The sequence below is a fragment of the Lissotriton vulgaris genome, chromosome 6 (genome assembly GCF_964263255.1).
Source record: "Lissotriton vulgaris chromosome 6, aLisVul1.2, whole genome shotgun sequence".
NCBI lineage: Eukaryota > Metazoa > Chordata > Amphibia > Caudata > Salamandridae > Lissotriton > Lissotriton vulgaris.
Window position 1 is genome coordinate 1,609,950,119 of NC_141694.1, and position 21,097 is coordinate 1,609,971,215.

The 21,097-nt window shown below is 40.3% G+C and overlaps 1 protein-coding gene across 2 annotated transcripts in view; it reads right to left on the reverse strand.

Annotated features, from left to right (window-relative positions):
• Nucleotides 1-9,316: 9,316 nt before the first annotated feature.
• SOCS5 (suppressor of cytokine signaling 5) overlaps nt 9,317-21,097 on the reverse strand; it is a 77,708-nt gene continuing 65,927 nt past the window's right edge. For both annotated transcript variants that reach the window (XM_086927777.1, XM_086927778.1), the window contains one exon: nt 9,317-12,524. In XM_086927777.1, coding sequence (XP_086783903.1) covers nt 10,905-12,512 — 1,608 coding nt within the window. In that variant the 5' untranslated portion in view covers nt 12,513-12,524 and the 3' untranslated portion in view covers nt 9,317-10,904. The remainder of the gene's footprint in view (nt 12,525-21,097) is intronic.

The following is a 21,097-nucleotide window of genomic DNA, read 5'->3' on the forward strand; positions in this document are numbered from 1 at the left end:
AGGTTTCATAGCCCAAAGACTGAACTGTGGTGTGACATTTACTTCTACCCTGCGAGTGTAGTGATTGACGAGGAAGTGAGGAAGGAAGGCTAAGTGAATGAAGAAAAGAACATGAGTAAGAAAAAGAGGGAGTCATTGCACACAAATTATTTTTGGGATGAAACTCCCTAATACTTCACAGAAGGAGGAATACCCAGCATTTCTGTCCTTAAATCAGATGTACATGCACAGCAAAGCCATTGGAATGGCAGTTTTAAACAGTCCTGATGAATGAGGTAAGAAAGTGGGCATTTACGCAGCATGGTTACCCAAACTGTTGCGAACACCCAAAAACCTAGAGGGTTTTCACAAACTATTCCAAGTCAAGAAGAGCTTGCGAATGTATTAATTTTAAATTCTGAAGTAAGTACATTTCCTGGGTGGGGAAAAACTACCATCTATCCCCAATACTTAAAGGGGTACAACGGAACTTTTTCCGAACAGGGAAAAGGGATTTTATAATAGTGAATACTTACACACATTTTGTTGTATTTTTAATTGCGTAAACTTCCATCATGGCGCCAATCAAACAGGCTAGTACAACGCTGTGTACAGCAACCCAAAGACATGCAAAATTGGTGATGGAGCAGAGTTCCCATGAAAAAATTGTACCCTGTACTACGTATGCAGAGATTGATCTTATTAAAGCACTGTGAAGAAGGCACAGAGACTAAAACATCGAATTCTTTCATCCAATACCAGAAAAGACATGAGAAATTCACAAAAGACTGCCAATTTAAAAAACAAAAAACATAATTATCAGTCTGCCCATTTCGAATTCCCAATACCAGAAGGTGATCATAGTTTTGATAGTCCCGTTCATAAAACGAGAATTAATGACATCAACTCAGTTAGCCAATGCAAGAAGGATTTAGCTAATAAAAGACAGTGCTGTAACTAAGTCAAACAAATATAGAGATCAGACAACAGAGGGCAAAATTAATGCCTGTATCAAGTTGAACCGGTCATATCTAGAACACATAAAATTACTTATGAGAACAATTGTACTTGAAGGCAGGTAACTCGCTATTGGATACCTTCCTTCTTCAGATTGTCGCTTATGAAAGTCTCAAAGTGACAAATGCCCAATTGGAAAAGATCCCTGTTGCAGGAAAATTCTGATCACTTGCCCAAAAGGATCATCATTTACTGCAGCAGAATATGCACAGCAATACCAGGTAACTGTATGACTAGAGGACTAGGTAGGCAGATGTTCAAGATAGGAACACAGCAGTGTAAGTCCATAGCTGTAGATCTACCACAGATGAATAGGGCCGGATATCGTTTTGACCAAATGACGTTTGAAATACTAGAACATCGACTGCTATATAGTCTGGTCACCTACTTTGATCCAACAACGCCTACATATGTAGCTTATCAAGCTTCCTGAACTCTGATGATCACTGGATGAAAGGCATTTGAATTCTCAAGATGTCTCTGCCTTTGAGGCAGTCCAAAGAAACATTTGCAATGCGATGCAATGCAAAAGGTCTCACATTTGAGAGAGTTTAAGCTATTGGTATTGTAAATGACAATGTTATGTTTATCTAGTTTGATAATTAACATATAATTAAAAGACACTCTCATTTACAAGGCCAATAGCTCAAACTCTTGTAAATGTGAGACCTATTTCATTTAAAAGAAGCGGCCGCCATTGTCCCGGGTTGCTTGGAAAGTGAAATCATGCATGGCATGCTGATTATTGCAGGAGAGCATGTCATGCATGCAGTAGGAGAAACTCATTGAAGAATACAGTGCTTACAAACTAAATAAGACTTACTGTGTAACAACAGAAGTAAAAGGGCAAGTCCTCATGGGAGGTTACAAATGAAGACAAGACGGTACTAAGTAGGGACCAACAAGCCTATTAACGAATCAGAAGCCAGCGTTTACAATGGACAATGACAAGCCAATGAAAAATATGGGCGGAGCTTCAAGTCCATACTCTAATACCACATGCCTCGCAGAGCAGCGCATGCACTGCCCACTCGACCTAAAAAGAAGCTTATGCGGATGGTGATGGCAGCTAACTTTTAAAGCAGAAACGGCTAGCACAAGAAAGATGGCAATCATCAGAATCTTCAAGAAACTAGACTGCATGTGCTCAAATGAATCTGCCATCAAGATTCAAGTGAGCGAGAATATTTGATTAGTTTCTTAAATTAAGACCTTTCTAAACTTCATCACTGTGGGAACTGAAAAGTAGGACTCTTGATCAAGCAAACTAGAACAAAGCACTAGCAAAGCTAATAGGCCTGGGATTTGGTTAAGAGAAGCGTTTTTAAATGTTCGAGCGATGTGTGTTGCGTTCAGCTGTCATGCAAATAAAACCCCTTAAAGAAGCAAAATACTGGATAAACCTATGTAAACCGGGAGTAAGGCTAGTTTAAAAAACAGACCATATTAGCAGAGTTGAGCTGCACCCGTAAAGAAGAGTGTTAGGAAAAGGCGCCAGGGGCGGACATCTAAAATTTGGGAACATAAGAGGCACAGGAAGCAAAATATTGTACAGCACATATTTATGACACTCCATCACAAAAACCTGTTGGAAAAACAATCTGGACTGTGTAACCATCCTTGAAATGCCATGGCCCTGGATGGTCTATCCAAACAATGGTAAAGCATGAAAAACATAAAAGTCAAAAACGGAAGGAGGCGGATTAAAAGCCCACTTTCTCTTTGTTTTATTTGTATAGAACCTTTTTTGAACTATTGAGATGAGATCTTCCAATCAGCTAAAGGTGCCGGTCACCAACTATAAAAATGTACAGCATAGACGGACAGCACACAAAAGCTGCAACAATTTCAAGACTTCAGCTGTCTTGACTGAATGGATCACACTGGAAGTCAGTGCATTATGATGATACTGTCACCACCAGTCCGCATAATCTTTACTTAAAAGAGGAAGGGGGGGCAGGACAAAAGCCAGTTTGAAGGGCCCTCGGTGCCAGGGTGTACAGATTGAGTTTGCTGTTCTTAGGTTCTACTTGTTGCTCATCAACAAGCCTGCCAAATAAGACATTCCTCTAAAGACAGAGGACTACACCCATGTCAGGTTTCCACAGGCAGAGGGCATTTATCGTATGTATGAGTTTGTTGCAGCTGAACCAAGTCTCTGATAATCAAGGAACGTCTACCCAAAGAAATCAAACAATCATTCTCCATCAAACGGCAGGCTTATTTATGTTAATGCGAGACCTGGTAATAGAAGTGCCTTCATGAAAGACTAACCTCAGACTAAAATTTTATTTTAGAACGCGTTATTTTCGTAACAGATTTGAAGCAAATAATCAGAGCATCTGTCACTTTAGAACTCTTGTGAAAGAAGACAAGTCCCATGGGTCTACCATAATGCATGGAGTACTCCAACTCTGCTGAATTGTTGGTCCAGCACAGGTGAATTGTTAAGTCCACTGGATGTAGGCACACCTGTAAAGGAACTGGGGAAAAGAGATCCCCATGGTCGTCACGTCTCTAATGGCTGCTTTTTATCTCCACAAACCCACATCACTCTCAGCAATAATCCAGAGATTAATGGTCCTTGTGAATAAATAATTTAAAATATGGCAGAAAGCCCATGAACATCCACTTTGTGTGTAATCTTAACTTGCAGATCAACCTCACATGAGGGGAAATCTTGGGGTAGTACAGAATTCAGTTTGGTACCAGAGCAGTTTATCATGGTCAGAAAGGCTTTGATCTGAGCATAGCTCTGACAATCTAATGGACAGCTGTCATGGGGCAGACCTGAAGAAAAACAGTGGGACTACAGAGGGCAAATGGGAGCCAAGACATGTTAGGGAGGGAGCAGACTGGGACACAGAATGGCAGATTTCTTAAAGACCGACAGTATGGTCCTATATTAAACCTGCAGATGATTTATGGTGGCAGATGGAATGATATCTCCCCACTTTTCATTGCAGTGCCTTCTGGGAGATCAACATTTGGGTGGTTCTAGAGACTTATTAGAAGGTGCTTGCTTTTCAGTGAATGAAGAACCATAACTGTGGTCTCTTTTATACTATTGCACAAAGGATGGTGTCTGTTCAGTCTAGCGATGCTGAAGTTGAAAGGGGATAAAGGGGCTTTGACTGGTGGAGGATGGGAGATGTCGAGAAGGGCTTCTGCTGGTGAGTCAGCTTCAGTGAACAGCCACTTTTATCCAATACAATAGGAACAACGAGGACCTTCATCACTCATTCCCAAACAACCATCAGATTTATCAACTAAATAAACTGCTGTACCAGAGTTTGTGTGATGGTTGTAACTAATACAATACATGCAATGGCACATTGAGTCAATCACAGTTTACTGAAATCTGTTGAGGTTTTCAATGGTAGCATACTGACAAACATCTCAGAAAAAAAACCTTTGCGAAGAAGGCAAACATCTAAACAAGACTGTACTGCAGAAAAGGTGACTAACGTAAAAGGGTATACGTGTCATCATAGATATGTATGAAGACCTTATGCTGGGTCAATACTTTATGGTGTACAAACATTTATGAATCCCATCTACACCTGGAGACAAATGATTTTAAGGTGAGAAATTCTTGCCAACAAACGTTAGCACTCTATTTGAAGAAGCTTGCTTCCTCAATCACCGATTGTCCTCCTTTAAAAGGCATGCATACATTCAAAGTCTCTTTCTAACTTTAGCGGAATACTGATTGGATTAGGCCATGGAATTGTGTGACAAAAAGACAACTGTGTTTAAAAGAAGAACGGTGGAAGCATTTCTAGAGAAGATTTTTTTAAACCTTGTGCAAACGGCATTCTATGTTAGTATGTTAAAGTAAAATGCAGCGAGCAAAATATAAAAAAAGTCCACTATTGAAATGTTTGATGTGAAAAATAATAAAGAGCTAGAAATTCTCAAAAACCCCACTGCTGATTTTTGCGAGCATATTTCGTTTTAGAACAATTCATTCACTGAACTGTGCTGGGCTCTCATTCTCCCAATTAGTTTTGAGCCCCTTATCCCACCTGTACTTTTGCCTGGTGCCTCACAATTTTTCTGCCATCTCCCTCTCTCCAAGACAATGTGCATCTATCAGGCAAATAGTTCGGGAGTGACTATATTTCATACATGTCACAATTTTTCTTAGTTTAACTATTCTTTCTTTATTCCAAATATTATGAAATGTGATAGTTTGTTTTTACGCACTACCATTTAAGTCGGAAGGGGTATGGGTATTGACACTTACTCAAAAAGCTCTCTGGCTCTGGCCAAACTTGGTTTACATTTTTCTCTTAAAACAAAATGTGGAACAACTTATAGCTACTCGTTTGTTTATACCATGACATGCCCAAAGAAGCAACGTTTTCAAATTAAGTGCTTGTGGAAGATTCCTTTTCCTAAATTCCTTCCATTATTAAATTTACCATTTCTTTTCTGGCTTTTTTTATATAAAAAAAAAAGCCTTTTTCTGATGATCAATTCATTAAATAACAAGACCAAACCTTGTTCACACAGTTATGTATTTGTTGTGTAAACCTATGTGAATTCTGTGGCATTACATATTTTCATGCTACACTTTTGTCAAGCACAGAGTGATCACCTAGAATGTTTTCAGCATTCAAAATGTTTGCATAGGCAAACAATTGAATTTTGAGACTGTTCAACGTAGTAGGCTGCTGTCTCTCGGTCTCTCTCTCTCTCTGTACATTTGCGATCCTAGTTATACTCAAAGATTAATGTCACTAAATGTGTCACATCCTTTTATCAATGAAAACATTTGAGAGACAACAAACAACAAACATCTTTTAAAAATGCAGCTGTTTAAATACATTGATTCTAGCTTTAAACCAACAAAGTCCCACATTACATCTGAAAAGACCAAAAGAGCACGAGTCACCCATGCAGATCATTAAACATGGTGGCAAAGAAAGTTTCAGGCAACCAAGGGACAGCCAGAGACAGCATAAAAGACATCCGCACTACAGAACATGCACACAATGTAACACTTTAGTATAGTCACAGTTCTCCTAAAAACAAAGGAACAGTTTGTGGATAGGTGTCTGCTAGAGAGCAAGAAAAACTATAAGTAAATTGTATATAGCAAGACATCAATGCCTGCATGAAATTAAGCTATGTACATGTTTGCTGATTGGAAAAAGAAAAGCATACTTGTAATCTCATAAAACAAGAATGTTGCCTAAATGAAAATCAGATACAGGACTAAAGGTGAATACGCCATTGTTTCCCTTGCACTCCAAAGGGAACATAGAAGTTATAACAGAGAGCACTCCTTTTTTAGGATTATAGAAATTGCATCGTCCTAAAGTAATGCAAAGCTAGAGGATGCAACAGCCTCCATAAATTTCCAATGGATCTTCTAGAACCACAGAGAGCATTCTTCAGTAAATCACTGCAACCTTTTCAGACCTCCTGCTGGTTATCGATATCATATACTGGAAAAAATAAGAACTGGACATCGAGTCAATACAAAGTTTTTCCATCAAAGGTTGATTACCAGATGCAATACAAAAAGTGAATATAAATAATAATAAAGAATATAGGCTGAACAAAACGGACAGCAAATGTCATAGTACTTAAAACAGCGATGCCCAAGTGGATAGATGTATGTATTACTAAAGCAAACTGGACATCTTGGTCGAAAATATTATGCCTATTTGAAGAATGGCAATAATGAATAGTAATAGGTAGTCTATACATATACCGGTATAAGGACTTTCAAATGGCTCCATCAGTTTTTTTTAAGCTATATAGTGAGGTTTATTTACCATGAACTGGGGAAAATATTTGTAGTGCACCAGCCAATAAGAAGATATCACAGTAGCCAATATAGTCACAAAACACAAACTTTGAACTGAAAACAACATCAGAAATCTATTAGATGACAGAATTAGATAATAGTTAACATTTCTTGATGTGTTTTGGGATTCAAACTTCTCACAATGTGTATCTTGCACAGTTTTAGCACATTTAAAGAGCAAGACAACACCTTTGTTATTGATAGTAAAGGTAACATACACAGAGTGCTTAACATTTAATCTAAGCTCAAACCCCGTATTGTTTTACATAACAAGACTTAAAAGTGCTCCATGTGTAAAGGTTACTATATTTGCCCTTTATCGCTCAGTTATGGTTCACCATTTCACTCATGTATAACCATGCACCAAAATAAAAATAAAATAGTTATACAGGCAATGTACACCATATCAACCAATTCAATGCTGTTGATTAAGCAAATAGTCACTTTGGTGGAATATTTAGTAGTTACAATTTTGGCTCTATGTGCCACCAAAGCTAGCAGTCTATTTTATCCCAATATGAACCTTTGGACAGCTGAAAAGAACTTTAAAAATATGAAGTTTGATTTCTATTAAAGTGGGGGGTTCAAAACAATGACATGGTCATTGAAGGCTACATAACCAACAAGCCTGGTACAATGGTCCAGTAATGGGAAGCTGAGTGGGTGTTTAAATGATATCACATGGCAATACAATGAACAAAATACATGGCACATGGAGAACGTTCATTTCGAAATTGTGCACTATTAGAGGATGTGTCAAGTATTAAATGCTTGGAAGCTCAGCACTGAAAGGACTATACAGTATGAATTGCAAGTTTGACGGATTGTCTATAAATTTATTAATGTAAATATTTAAAGGTTTTTAGCACTCCATGATAAACATGGTAAAGGCTGATGAAAAAACTGTCAAAGCTATTTGCGCAGGAGTTCAAAATACAACTGAATTTACAAAAAGACATGTCCAAAAAAAGTTCTTTACAAATACTCCAACGTACCTGGAGTAAACCTTTAAAATAATTGAATACAAAACTGCAGACCAAGAATGAAGTATTCACTAATATTCAAAATAAGCAAAAGCAACTTTTTCAAAAGTTTGCTAAATACACTGCATAGTGAAAGGAATAAAATATGTTTAGCTTCACCGTTCGCAAATCTCACTGTGTAAATCTAACTGATCCACAAAAAGGGACCTGCATCATGATTTCTTTGTTGACAGCCTGTAGATAGCACACTCACTGGAAAAATGCATTCAATTTTAGCTTGTAGATTACTTTTATATTTTTAGCTTCTATAGTTTTTGGAAAAATGTTATGAAAATATATCACTTTCACCAGTCTTCAGATATTTGTATGGCATAAAACAAGCCTCTATGCTTAGACATATAACTTTCAAGCCAAACCATAGGCAATAATATCAGCAGCAGTTAGCAGCACAAGAATTTGTAATCGCATAAACTCAGTGCATTGTGTAAATAGGAATCGTGGAAGGTGTTTGTCTTTAAGAGATTGCATTCCTAGTGATGTGCAAACAAAAACATTTCAATTATTTTACAAAACGGGGGGGGGGGGGGGGGAGGACTTCACACTGACTTTCTACAGAACTGTAGCAAGCTCATTCAAAGAATATGAACAGGAATTACAGAGAGACGCAGCTTACTGACACTTGGTGCAATTTCATGCTGGTGATTTAGTTTAAGGAGCAAGTCAGATTTTTGTAACTGAAGAGGTCATGTTCATAGTCACTACATACATACGCACGCACATATTCACTTAAGTTACTATTAGTTTTACACTTTCACATAAAAATCACAGAACATGTACGCATGTTCATATATTTGTTTTCAACATCTGAAATGCGACAAAGTGCGTTAGCTAGAAAAGAGGCAACAGGCTAGGGCTCAGTTTCCTACAAGCATACTTGGTGTCTTTTGAGAAGTGAATGCTATTGGTCAAATACATGCTCCTCAGGACACTTTCCATAGAGGTACTTTTCATACTCATCCCAGGTATTTGCTAATTACAATGTGAATTGCCAGAATCCCTATTGGCTTGAAAAAATAAATGTTTCAAATTCAACCCCATTTTACTGTTTCAACTGTATTGCACATAAAGTTAACAAGGATCAAACTATACGTGTAAAATACTTTGGTTTACTAATGTTTGGGAAAGAAGGATCACAAAACTTTTTTTAGACTCCCTTTGCACACAAGTATTTAAAAATGATCTTTGGCAATTAAATCAAAATAAAGATGGAATATTTTGAGGAGATGTTTAACCCTTTCGATGCTGATGACGAGCTCAGCTCGTCATCACCCACGGGTGTCGTGTGCTGATGACGAGCTGAGCTCATCATGGTGCCACTAAAATGGCATTTTCCAGCACAGGGGGGGGAAAACGCCTAGCAGCCATGTGGTTAAAGGGTCCCAAAGCTCATAACAAATGGTGTAAATAAGTCATCTGTTATGTTAGGACAGCCCAAACGTACTCTCAATACAATGTGAGGGTTGGGGCGATGGGAGGCGGCTTAGAAAGTTAACATCCCTACTAGTAAAGGAAGATGTGCAACCAATGCTAATTAACCCCAGCAAGATGTGGAAACGTCACCAATGCAACTACAAGGAAACTGTACAGTCCACAATATACACTGAGACAACATAAAAGGTGAAGATTTCTAAAAATGTGTAACAATTGTATCAGAGCTAAGCTTATTTTCACTATAATTCACACCATATATCTGCATTTAATTTGCTAACTGAGAAATGAGCTCATATAATGATAAACGTAACCCAATTAGCTGCTACAGAAAATGCAAGCATTATAACTAGCTTACACCACAGAAAACTAAACTTATTCGAGAAGCAGCCACAAAAAAGCCATATACGGGCACCACAAGAAAGACAGAACAGGAAATAATGTTGCATACAAATATAGTCTATTTTTCCAGCTTGTCAGTCACAAGCTCATAGTCTTTCCATCAAAAGATGAAATGTTCTGTAGAAGGTGGTAAAGAAGCTAGGGAACAGTAACCAGTACTATGTGGTCAGAACAACATTAATTTGAAAAAGGAACTTCGCTTATATTTAATAATTGCTGAAAGTAATTATGTTCCACCAAACGCTTTCCGAATGCTTTTGTGATTTAAAATTACATTTTGCCAGAGGTCATCATGAAGCATGACTTTCTAAAGTACTGAAGTGTCATAAAGTGCTAATGCAAATACAAAATATTTACAATTCTGAAACTTTTCTGTCACTTATAAGGAATCGATGATCAGATTTTCCAGCGAACAGATTTTTCTTAATGGAACATTTCATGTTATGACCCACCCACTTAGTTAAGGAAAGCTCAGCACAAACACCTAGTATTACTGCCCTAAAACATTTTTCTAAATTTCGAACATTATTTCTTCACTATCTGGATTTTAAAAAAAAATGAAATCCCACTCCAGCCTTCTGTAAACACAAATGCGTACATAGCGGCTTCTGTGACACGTAGGAATCCAAATTATGTGTAGCCGGTCTTTGATTTCAGTAAATGCCTAAGTACAAAAATGTGAAAAACGTGGCATTAAGCAACTGCAGTTATTCAATTATCTGCCAGAAGTAAGGCACCAATTAAATAGTTTTGCTATTACAATGCCCTTTTTAATTCCTTCATTATTCATACAACTACATTAAGTAGTTACAGATGAATCTTAATTAGAGAGGAGCGTTTCACAAAGAAACCGATTTTGAAAACTTCAAAAGTGAGTGTGTTCTTTAAGGAAGTTAAAGTGTAACACTGATGAAAGCCCATGCTTCAATTGCTACTACTGTGGTTAAAGGAACACAACAACTGAGAGATTAGTAAGGATATTATAGTTTCGGCCTTGATGAACACATGCAGGTTCGTTTCCTGCAATGTTCTTTTGAGCTCTGATGACTGAACCAGACAGCAGGAGAAAGAAGAAACTAAAATATAGAAAGCTCAACTGTACATTACGTAAGAACTCTAAACTCTGTCACACATGTGCTTATGAATCCTCTGTTATGAGCACAATGTAGCAGATCTGGAACAAAAGTCTAGTGGGCTCTTAAAGCGGTTCCAATTTATTTTGCTTTAACAGGCTCCCGTTCCAGCCAGCGGACCCGGACTTTTTGTTTATAGTGATACTCCTTTAGAAAGTCTTGCAATATTGACGGCAATGGAAGGGCATCAATTCCATCGTATGTGGTAGATCTGCAGATGACTGCCCTGCAGACATACTGAAGATTAAAAGGAAAAGTTCTGTTGAGAGGAACAGTTAGCAATGGTTCGAAAAACATGCATGAGCTCGGATCTTTATAATGTTCAAGGAGGCCTGTAACGGTGGAGGAGTGAAACACACAAGGGTCATGGGCATCAAAACTGAAATTGTGATTCCACTGTTCAATACGAGCATGTAATGATCGGTTGTACCGACGGAAGCTCACGGAGAAGAGGTAATCCTCCTGTGCAGAATCCCTGAGCAAAAAAGTGCCTTCGGGTTTGCCCTCTAGAAGTGCTTCTGCTTCATAACGGTCCATCACACCCCAATAACAAGGATTGCTCGTGATCTGAATCAAATCTGGTACAAGGCAGTGTATATAATCAATCTGAGTGTGCACTTTCCAAGCACCTTGTCGGATGGTCTGGGCATGACTGTCTCCGGAAACCTGGCGTTGCTTCTGCCTACGCGATTGTAGGCAGAGAGTAGTTGTGTCCCCTTCTGGTTCACTGTTCCCCTGTGAGGCTGCACTACTCTCACCTGGAGAATCAGCCATTCCAGCAGCTAATTTTGGTCCAAGTTTATATATGGGGTTAACCTGTGCTGTGGCCTCAAATGTATGTATTTGAGCATTTGGAGGGGGATCAACTCCTTCTTCAATACTGAGCCTCCGTCTCTCTCGTAGCCTATCCTCTTCGTCCTCAGCAGAAATCAAAGTAGAATCAAATGTATCAAAAATTGTTGAATGAGGGCTCACAGGAGCAGTATGTTGTTTAATTAGATGCCACTTCTGAGCAAGATCTGATCCAGGGGCAAATGGACAATTCTCCAGCATCAGTTCAGAGAGATGGATTTTTCTTTTAGTAGCAAACATAGATCGGGTCTGTTTGCTCCCAGTTCGCATGGGGAAACACAAACCTACAGTATCATGCAGTCGCTGACGCAATGATCGAGCTCCAACAGCTCTGTTTGAAACACTCTCCATATCATGAACAGAGCTAACCCCATACCTTCGCTCCCTTCTTTGCAGTCCACTCCTTGTTCTTCCAAATCGTTTGTCTGTGTCAACTGAGCTCTGTGTTTTGGTGGAACATGAATGCTTTTTCTTTCCCCCCCAAGGAGCATGACGGGTGTATGAGTCTCTCCGGGCAATTCGGGTCCCACTGCAAACCGTCAAATCATTTTCTTTTTCAACACTTATTTCAACAATCTGTGGAATCTCTGCAGCACAGTTTTGACTCCGCCTGAGAGAGTTATTTAAAGGGCCCAATGCAAGATGTAAACTAATGTTCTCCCGTAAAGGACTGCTGGGTGGCTGCAGATCAACATTTGGTGCACCATCACTTTGATCTTTCGAAAAACACTCTTTGGCATTCACCTCTACAGATTCATTGCGATTTTCACCCTCATGGTTAAAGAGGCTCTGGCATCGGTACTTAAAGTTATTCCACATCTTGCTCAACTTATCCATTAACTTGTTCACCTGCATTTAAAAGAAGAAAACGGTCAGTAGGCATGTCAATTTTAATTTCATATTTAAATGTTAAGTGAAACATTGTAATCTGGATCGGTAAAGAAAAACATTGCCAACATAATCTTAAACATAAGCACTATTATAACAAAGGGCAATATTGCATGTAGGAGATGAGGTCTTGGTTCACAGTCACTAGAATCCAAACATAATAGAATAACAGCAAATTGTTGGACTAGGTGAAGGGAATTCAATCTACTCTGGTAAAAATACCTAGTATTTTTGCTTTGTAGACCCTTCAGTTTTACCTAGGATGGGATCTGTGGAACACAGCCTATGTGAAATGACTATGTTGCTGCATTGTCAGAGCATCACTGCCACAATGGGATTGCGCTGTTTAATTTGGAAGCCATCCTATTTTAGTTTAATTAAATAAGGGCACAAGGCACCATTCCTCCGTTCAAAGACTCAGTTATCAAGCTTTGAATTAACATAGGTGTGGCCCACAATTTGGAAATGCTGTTACAATGTAAGGCCAGGAGGATCCTAATGTTATGATCTATACAGGGAAAAGATAGTTTTGTTTGTAACAAGCCAAAAATCTAAATTTAATGTTATTTAAAAAAACATAAATAAGAGCAACAATAGTTTAAAATTTCCTAGTCGGAAAAAACTCATGGAGCTATAGAGCACTCCTCAACAGAGCAAGGAAATCAAATTTAGCTTACAATAATTTAGTCTGCTGAAATCTGCAAGTAATGTGCATATCAACATCTATCAGCACAAGAGATGGATAAATATATTTCCTCCCCTGCCAGGAGCATTTGACTAGCTTCTTTACTGAAGCTTCTACTCATGACCTACCTGGACTGGTCCATTTCTTTCACAAGCACATGTGGAGTATGCTGGTTACATTAAGGTAACCTTTGTGACAGTAGGAGCATTTCATTTAACAACACCTCTTTTCCAGTGGTAAAATTTTCATTTTACCCACATGTCTGCGGTGTGATTGGATAAGTTTGAAACCAACTATAAAAAATGAATTACAATATTTTGCTTAGAAGAGATTGCGATGAGGAATTAGCTTCTTAGGCTAGACCATCCCTAACTAAAGACATGAATAGATTAGTCAATAAAATGTCCAACGCCTTGCATTAGTGTGAGTTGCAGGCCTGCAACGGTTGTGGGTAGTTGACATGCTTGGTATTTTCCAATGGAAGGTGTGCCTTGGAAAAACAAATCTGGTCAAAAGGAAGCTGCTGACCTGTGTTGTACTCTGGAGAGCTGGAACAGTAAACCATAACGGGACGAGTTGTGAAAAGCAAACTGGTCTTGCGTGAACGCCATTCCTATGCTGCCACTACTATCGTATCACCCACAAGTGGAATGAGTCAATGGTGAGTTGTCATACAGGATTTCAAAAAGATTTGAGGAAAGTATAACTACCTATGAGCATAAACAAAAATCTCATCTTTGTATTAGGAGATGGCTCAATATTAACCAATCAAGCTGGCGTTGAACCATATACACTGAAATGATCACTCTCAAAGGTTTTAGGGACCCCAACTGATGTTTCGATTGCTTGTGGAGCGGACAGTAAGGGATCTGGTTGTGAGGCAGCCTCACCAGGTACCTAGTGTGCAGCTTGCATCACTAAAAATAAAAAAAAATAACCAACTACCAAAATGGAACTGGAACCCTGAGCGAACTACAACTTTTAGCTGGTAGCATTCACATGCTGAGCACCTCAGGTTTAGGAGTTTGTAATGCTTGGAATACTTCAGCCAAATGCCCATGTGTGATCGAAACCTCCTTCTACACAGATCCAACTATCTTGGAGCCCGCCTAGGACAGTCTCTCCAGTACCATCAGACAATTTTACTTTGCTTTTTGTTGAAAAAAAAAAATATATATATATATTTATTTAAAAAAACTTTAATACTTTCTCGCGGTTTTTGAGTATTCCACTGCCTTTTAAGGTTTTTAACATTATTCTATTGGTGACATTGTGGTTGCAACATTATTTAAATTGTGATATTTTAATTCATGTTTGGACCTTGTATAGCCAGGCAATTCTTTAACACCAATTTTTTTATTTTATTTAGCATGTGTAACTATTTTTGATTTTCCAAGGATTTTTGGTAACATTTTCCATTTAGTGTTTATAAGTAATATTTTTTGCATTTCTTATAACCTTCAAACCCTCACCTGGTTTTCTTCCTTTTTTCCAAGTATTTATTTAGCTACTCTTACTTAGATATGTATTAGATATTAAACTACGTGCAAGCTCAGTTTTTTGGGGAATACTAAATTCTTTACTGCATTTCTGAAAGTGCTGTACAGAAATGCAAGAGGTATTTAAGATTATCTGCAGAGGAGGTGTTTACATAACAATATGGTGACATATGACATCGCATTTAGAGAGGTGTGGCTCACTGGTTAGAGGAGGCAGACCCGGAGGCTGAGAACGGCCCGGGACCAGGGTTCGATTCCCGACGCGGCAGGGTCGAGGACCAGGGTCAGCGGACTGATAATTCTCGCCTCGGTGCCCACTTTGGGCAGTGATCACACTCGGTAACTCTGGGCATTAAGCTTGCCTCATCTCTACAACGGCCCCCCACAGACGCCGGGGATGCCTGGCTTCACCTGGGAGATACCCAGCATGGGACCATCTCACAGGGAAAGCCAGGACGGGTTCCCCAGCGGTCATTCGCGCCAGGATACTCCGGTAGTAATTGAGCGCGCTACAAAAACACCTTACATTTACATTTACATTTACATTTAAACTCAAAGGTGGTAGGGCAGAATACCTCAGGAGAGGACTAACTAGTTTACATAGTCCAAAACTTGATATAGTACCAGAGACTTGGTAGAATAAGAAATGTTAGCAGATGTAGAGAACTTTAATAGGTATCTCATTGCGACAAAGTAAGGCCATTCAGAGTATGGCTTTGGTTCAAAATGCGCTGTACCTTGCATCTGACAGACAACCAACTTGGAGGAATTTCCTAAAAGAGCTGCCAGAATTTAATGGCATTTAGGAGTTCTTTATTTTACCGATTTATTTAATATTAGAACATTGGAATGTTGGGAGCTCCATTGCAGACAATGGAGTGCTCCCTGCTTCTACGGGCCGGTAAAGGCCAGCAGAGCAACATTCCAATGTTCTACAAAGGCTTCTCGAAGCTCGAAGGGATTTATATCCCCTGGATCTTCGAGAACCCTTTGTTTAATTTGTTAGAACATTCTGCCCTCTAGTGGCAGAATGTTCTAATAGCCTTATATCCCTTCGTAGCAGGGCTATACCGGCAATTAAAATCCCGCTGTCTCGTTAAAGTCCCTCGCCTTCGGCTCGGGCCTTTAACGATTCAGCGGGCCTTTAATAGCCGGTATAGCCCACTAAGGCGGGCTATAAGGCTATAGTAATGGTCAGTCATGGTTGTACTCATTGAATTCTGAGGTGGCTAGTTAACCACACAGGGAAAATGTGATGAAAACTAAAAAGTGTGGATGTATACATGAAGAAAGAGGAAGGGCCATAGGGTACAAAAGAAAAGTACACATTTAATACATCTTTATATTGGTGTAACCTTTATATATTGTTCTACTTTAAGAATTCACAGATGCAGGTTAAATTTTGCATAGAAAACAGAATAAAGCAATATTTAAACAGATATTAATTTGAAATCAAATTAGAGCACATATTTCAAGCTAAAATAATTTTGGGTTCCCTTACAACAAATTGCAAATAACTATTATTTTGCACCACCTATTTAGCAAACAGCACACAGACAAGGAGGGCCTAGTAGCAAAGCATAGTTTATTAGTTAATAAAAACCATGAACATGAAACAAAGAAAAACTAATCCTACATTTAACCATTAGACCTAGATTTAAAAACAAGGATGCAACATGCCTATCCCTAGGGGGCCTTGCGCAGGCATCCTCCTCATAAAAGTAAGGAAAAGACCCAGTACTGCTTGGGACCTGCAAAGGGCAAGGTGCAAAGCAGCATGGTTCTCCAGGAGGGTCTCACCATGACAGATTAGTTTATCCACTATCGCAGGTTGTCCTTAGTGTAGCGTCTTCCTCACCCTGTTGCTTTGAGGTTCTTTGGAACCTAGAATGTCATGCCTGTTTGTGTTCCCTGAAGATCAGTTGCTTGCTGGTAGCTGATGGATGGGGTGTTTTCCAATAAACCTCTTTGACATACCATAAACCTGTATGTCTTTATTCTACTGAACTTTTCACTTAGCATGGACTATAAACATTCACAAGAAACAAAGGGGTTTCCAGCTGCTGTGATCAGACATCTAAGTGCAAGGCCAATTACCAGGGTTCTTGTATGTACAACTTATCTTTGCAGATAGCTTGGAGCTCACACATATGGCTAGTCCACCTTTTGCTATTCCAAAGGGTTTGCTTGTGCATGCAAACCTGCTGTATCCCACAAAAGTTAAACAAACTCAGGTCTCTTAAATCGCTATTATATCAAACTTAAAAATAAAATAAAATCCACCGAAGGGGCATCCTCCGTTTTTGACAGCAATCCTGTCAGATTCCAGAAGCATAAAGGTAGACTACTCTTTTCTTAGTGGCGCCAGTCGGGTTCATTGCTATTCAGTCTGTGTGGTTGGCCACAGATAGGGCAGATGGGAGCCAGCTCCAGCATGCGTGTTTTTGCCTAACTATAGTTCTTCTCTGTGTGGGAAGCAGGTACTCCACTTTTGTGTGAATCGTCAAACCATAGACCCGAGAAGCCGCACTTCTCAATATTGATTTTGTAAGGCCATTCCCCTTGACATGGTGGTCTTGCTGTTGGAGGGAGGGCGGTGGGGAGGAAGAGAAAGCGTAGATTTAAGCTGGGGGAAGGGGAATAGCAGTCCTCCTGGAAAATATTTTAATATCCCCAGCTTCTTAACAGCTCTTTAGTTTCTAGTATTTTTGTTGGGAGGAGCTTTGCATTTAATGTAATCAGGGTGGATTAGGATACCAGGTTTCTTTAGACTGGTAGGAACTTGATAGAGAAGACATCATCAGTCACTACTCGCTCCAGGCCCGGCAGGGCCCTTATCAACTTGAGGACATTTACACGGTTTAGAACATTCTGAAGGCCCCTTCGTGTTCAATTCTGGGATCCACACAATTCTTATTTACTGTCCATTCAGTTTCTACCTGTGGTTCAGTACTTTCTTTTTCTTGATCGAACACAGGCTAGAGCTGGAGCATGGATTTCTTCAGCAAACTGTGCCTTCATATGAATACTTCCCAGGGTGAATGTTGACTTTTCAACCCCAGGCTGTTGGGTTTTCTGACCAGGCCCGGCTAACCTTCTTGGCAGCATACCACATGTAGTCATCACTATGTTCTGAGAGGCAGTGGGTCTTGTATGGTCTTTACTTCCTCATAGACGAAAGTATGCCTCGTTAGGTGTTGACAGGCTGCATCCCTCTTCGTGACAGGTTGAAACTATGCCACTCACTTGGGCAGTGCCAGCCAACTCCAGGCTATTAGGCAACTACAGCGTTGCTCTCTTCCTTGAAGGGGAAGGGGGCACACTTAGGTGCCCAGGCCCTGGATCTTGTTTCTACCGCTCCTGTCCCACCTGCTTTCCTGCTTCAACAGCTTCAGCAGAGGGGGGTGGGGGGTGGGGGACGGGGGGTGGAGGGGGGCGTTGAGTGTTCGGCTGTGTAGTAGCTGATTCCAGTCCATCCTTTCTTGACTCGGATAGGTTTCCAGGTTGGATTCACCTCACTGCTCAAAAGTTCTCCATGCAGACTCTCTCCCCCCCCCATTCTGTGTTTAACGATCGGAAAGTTCCTTACTTCCCCCAGAATTTCTTCAAGGACTGCTGGTAACTGTGCCAGTCTGTCTATAACTTCTGTACATCAGCATATGGTGAAATTGGTGTAATTATTTGCTTGTACTCGGATTATAAAAGTGTTTCATTTTTCAAGTTTTTTATCAATACCAGACACAAAACTGCCATGTTTTAGCAAGCAAGTAAATCTACTTCTATATCCATTTTGTTGGACCGTGGTTAACAGCACTTACAGTTGCTTGCATAGAGCTTAAGATGGCCGCCCAAAGCTTGTTAGTCTGCTGAATCTGATACAATGATGTTCAATTCCTCGTTTACAGCCACATCCCAAGGATGCAAGGCAGGGGGTGCTATATTCCAATAGTTCCGCTCCTGTGATGGGCTATTAAGTCCATGAACTCCCAGAGGAGGGACTGGACTATTGGCGGGAGCCACCTTGAATGATTCAAATGAACAGTAACCCGATTGAGAACTAGGAGTGCTTTTTGGGCTGCTTGAACTGGAGGTCAGGATTGATGAGAGCATGGATGAGGTCAAGTAGTGGGCTAGCTGGTGCCTGCACATGGGTGAGGACGTCACAGCACATTCCTTTCAAAATTGAAGCGCACAGCATGGGCACAGGGGGAGATGTTCTAAGATCACAACAGTAGGAAAAATGGACCAGCAAGGGACCTGATCAACAGGAGGGGAAGGGGGGCAGTTTAAGGCAGTGAGATGGTTCATTCAGAGGTCTACCTTGGGGGTAGGATTCTGAGGAGAAAGGAGCAAGAATTTGGTTTTGGAAGTGTTGAGTAGGAGGTGGTTCTCGGTTAGCCAGTTTTGAATGTTCAGTAGGGTAGTGTTGAGTGATGTAAGAATGTCAGGAAACTGTAGATTTTCAATTAAAGTTGTGAGTCGTCTGCGTACATATGGAAGAGAATGTTCATTGCGTTTAGAGCATTATGGCTGCTGCTAGACTACTTACTGGCACCAGGAAATTTGACCATATCTCTCCACATCTGAAAGCTTTCAACTGGCTCCCCCTGGAGGCCAGAATACAGCTGAAGCTGGCATGCATCACACACAAGGCTCTATACACAAACTCCCCTGCTTATCTGGCACAGAAACTAGTGGTATCTGGAAGAAACAGGAACTTTCGGTCTGTCAGAGACCTCTTGCTCCAAACTGCCCGTTTCCGGAATTAAAAAACCTACAATCGGGCTTTCTCCGGGGCCACACCAAGAATTTGAAACCGCCATTAGAAGAATCCCATCTTTGGCACGCTTCAAAAAGGAGGCCAAAACTTTCCTTATGGGTAAATTCCACATCTAAGCTCCGCCGTCGACCACTTCAGTTGTGCCTTACTAGTATAAGACTACCGCCTTTGCCGCAGTTCACCTATTCACACCACCAAGATTCAGTGGTGTTTTTAAAGGTCTCTAACTGTTAACGTAACCATCCACTTGTGTTTCCTTTACTCCCCATGGGTCCAGCACTACTGCCCCTCTCCAATGTTTTGTGTATACTGCTGTACATATCTGCCTTTTTATTTGTTCTCTTCTGTAAACCTTGTAAAGCGCTCTGATACCCTCACGGATCAAGTTCCGGCTCTATAAAACACGAATAAATAAGTGGGTCCAAGAATAGGTTGAATAGTAAGGGGGATAAGGTGGACCCCTGTGGGACACCCTTGGATACAGGCGTAGGCTGGGATAGGGAGTGGTTCACCTTTATTCTTTGGGATCTGTGGCGGAGGAAGGAAAATAACTATTGCAGCACCAGACCAGAGGCCCATCCTGTGTTCCAGAACAGATAATAGGTTGTCGTGATTTACAGTGTTAAATGCAGAGGAAAGGTCAAAGAGGATCAGAAGGCAGGATTCATTGTGGTCGAGCATTTTTAAGATGTCATCGAAAACATGAATGAGAGCTGATTCAGTCCGGTGTTCTCTCTGAAAGCCGGATTGGTGATGGTCTAGGAGTTTCAAATTTTCAATTTGAGCACAAAGTTGAGATTGGACAAATTTTTCAAGGAGTTTGGCCAGGGTAGTGATGTTGGAGATAGTGCAGACCTCAACAACTTCTGTCCTATCAGCATAGGGGAAACCTGATCTGCTTTTAGGTAGTCAGGGATCATAGCTTGAGACAGTGAGGCATTGACAATCTTCGCCCAGAGGGGGGTGATGACTTCCTTGATTTCTTTGAAGACAGGGTGGTAGCGGGTCATTAAAGTGATTGGATGGGTTGATACTCTGAAGTATCTTGTTATCGTCTCTTTCACAAAAAGGGGTGGTGTTGTCCCAAGAGGCATTGTTTTTGATGCTCAGGCTAGCTGGTTCGGGCTGTTCTGCAGGGGATGGAGGGTGCACAAGCCAATAGTATGGTAGAAAGGCCTTTTTAGATATTAATGAGTCTCAATTTCTCAGAGAAAAGCGTAGCCAAATCGTCGCAAGAGGGTGGGTTAAGTCCTGAGTCAGACCAAGTGGGTGCGTCACTCAATTGTTGTTTAACAATTTTAAAGAGTTTCCTGGGACGATGTGAGGCTTGCTTAAGTTAAGCTCTGAGGTCCGCCTGGGCGCTCTTGATTTGTTAAAAGAGCTCCTTACATTTCTGAGGACTTTTACCTGATCCGAGGAAGGATTGGATTGCCATTATCGTTCAGTTTTCCTTAGGTTGCGTCGTTCAGAGTTTAGGTTGTCGTTAAACCATGGTTTGGAGGTTTTTGTTGATGCATTTTTTTGTTGGATTGGTGCAAAGGAATCCATGATACTTGAGATAGAGTTGTAA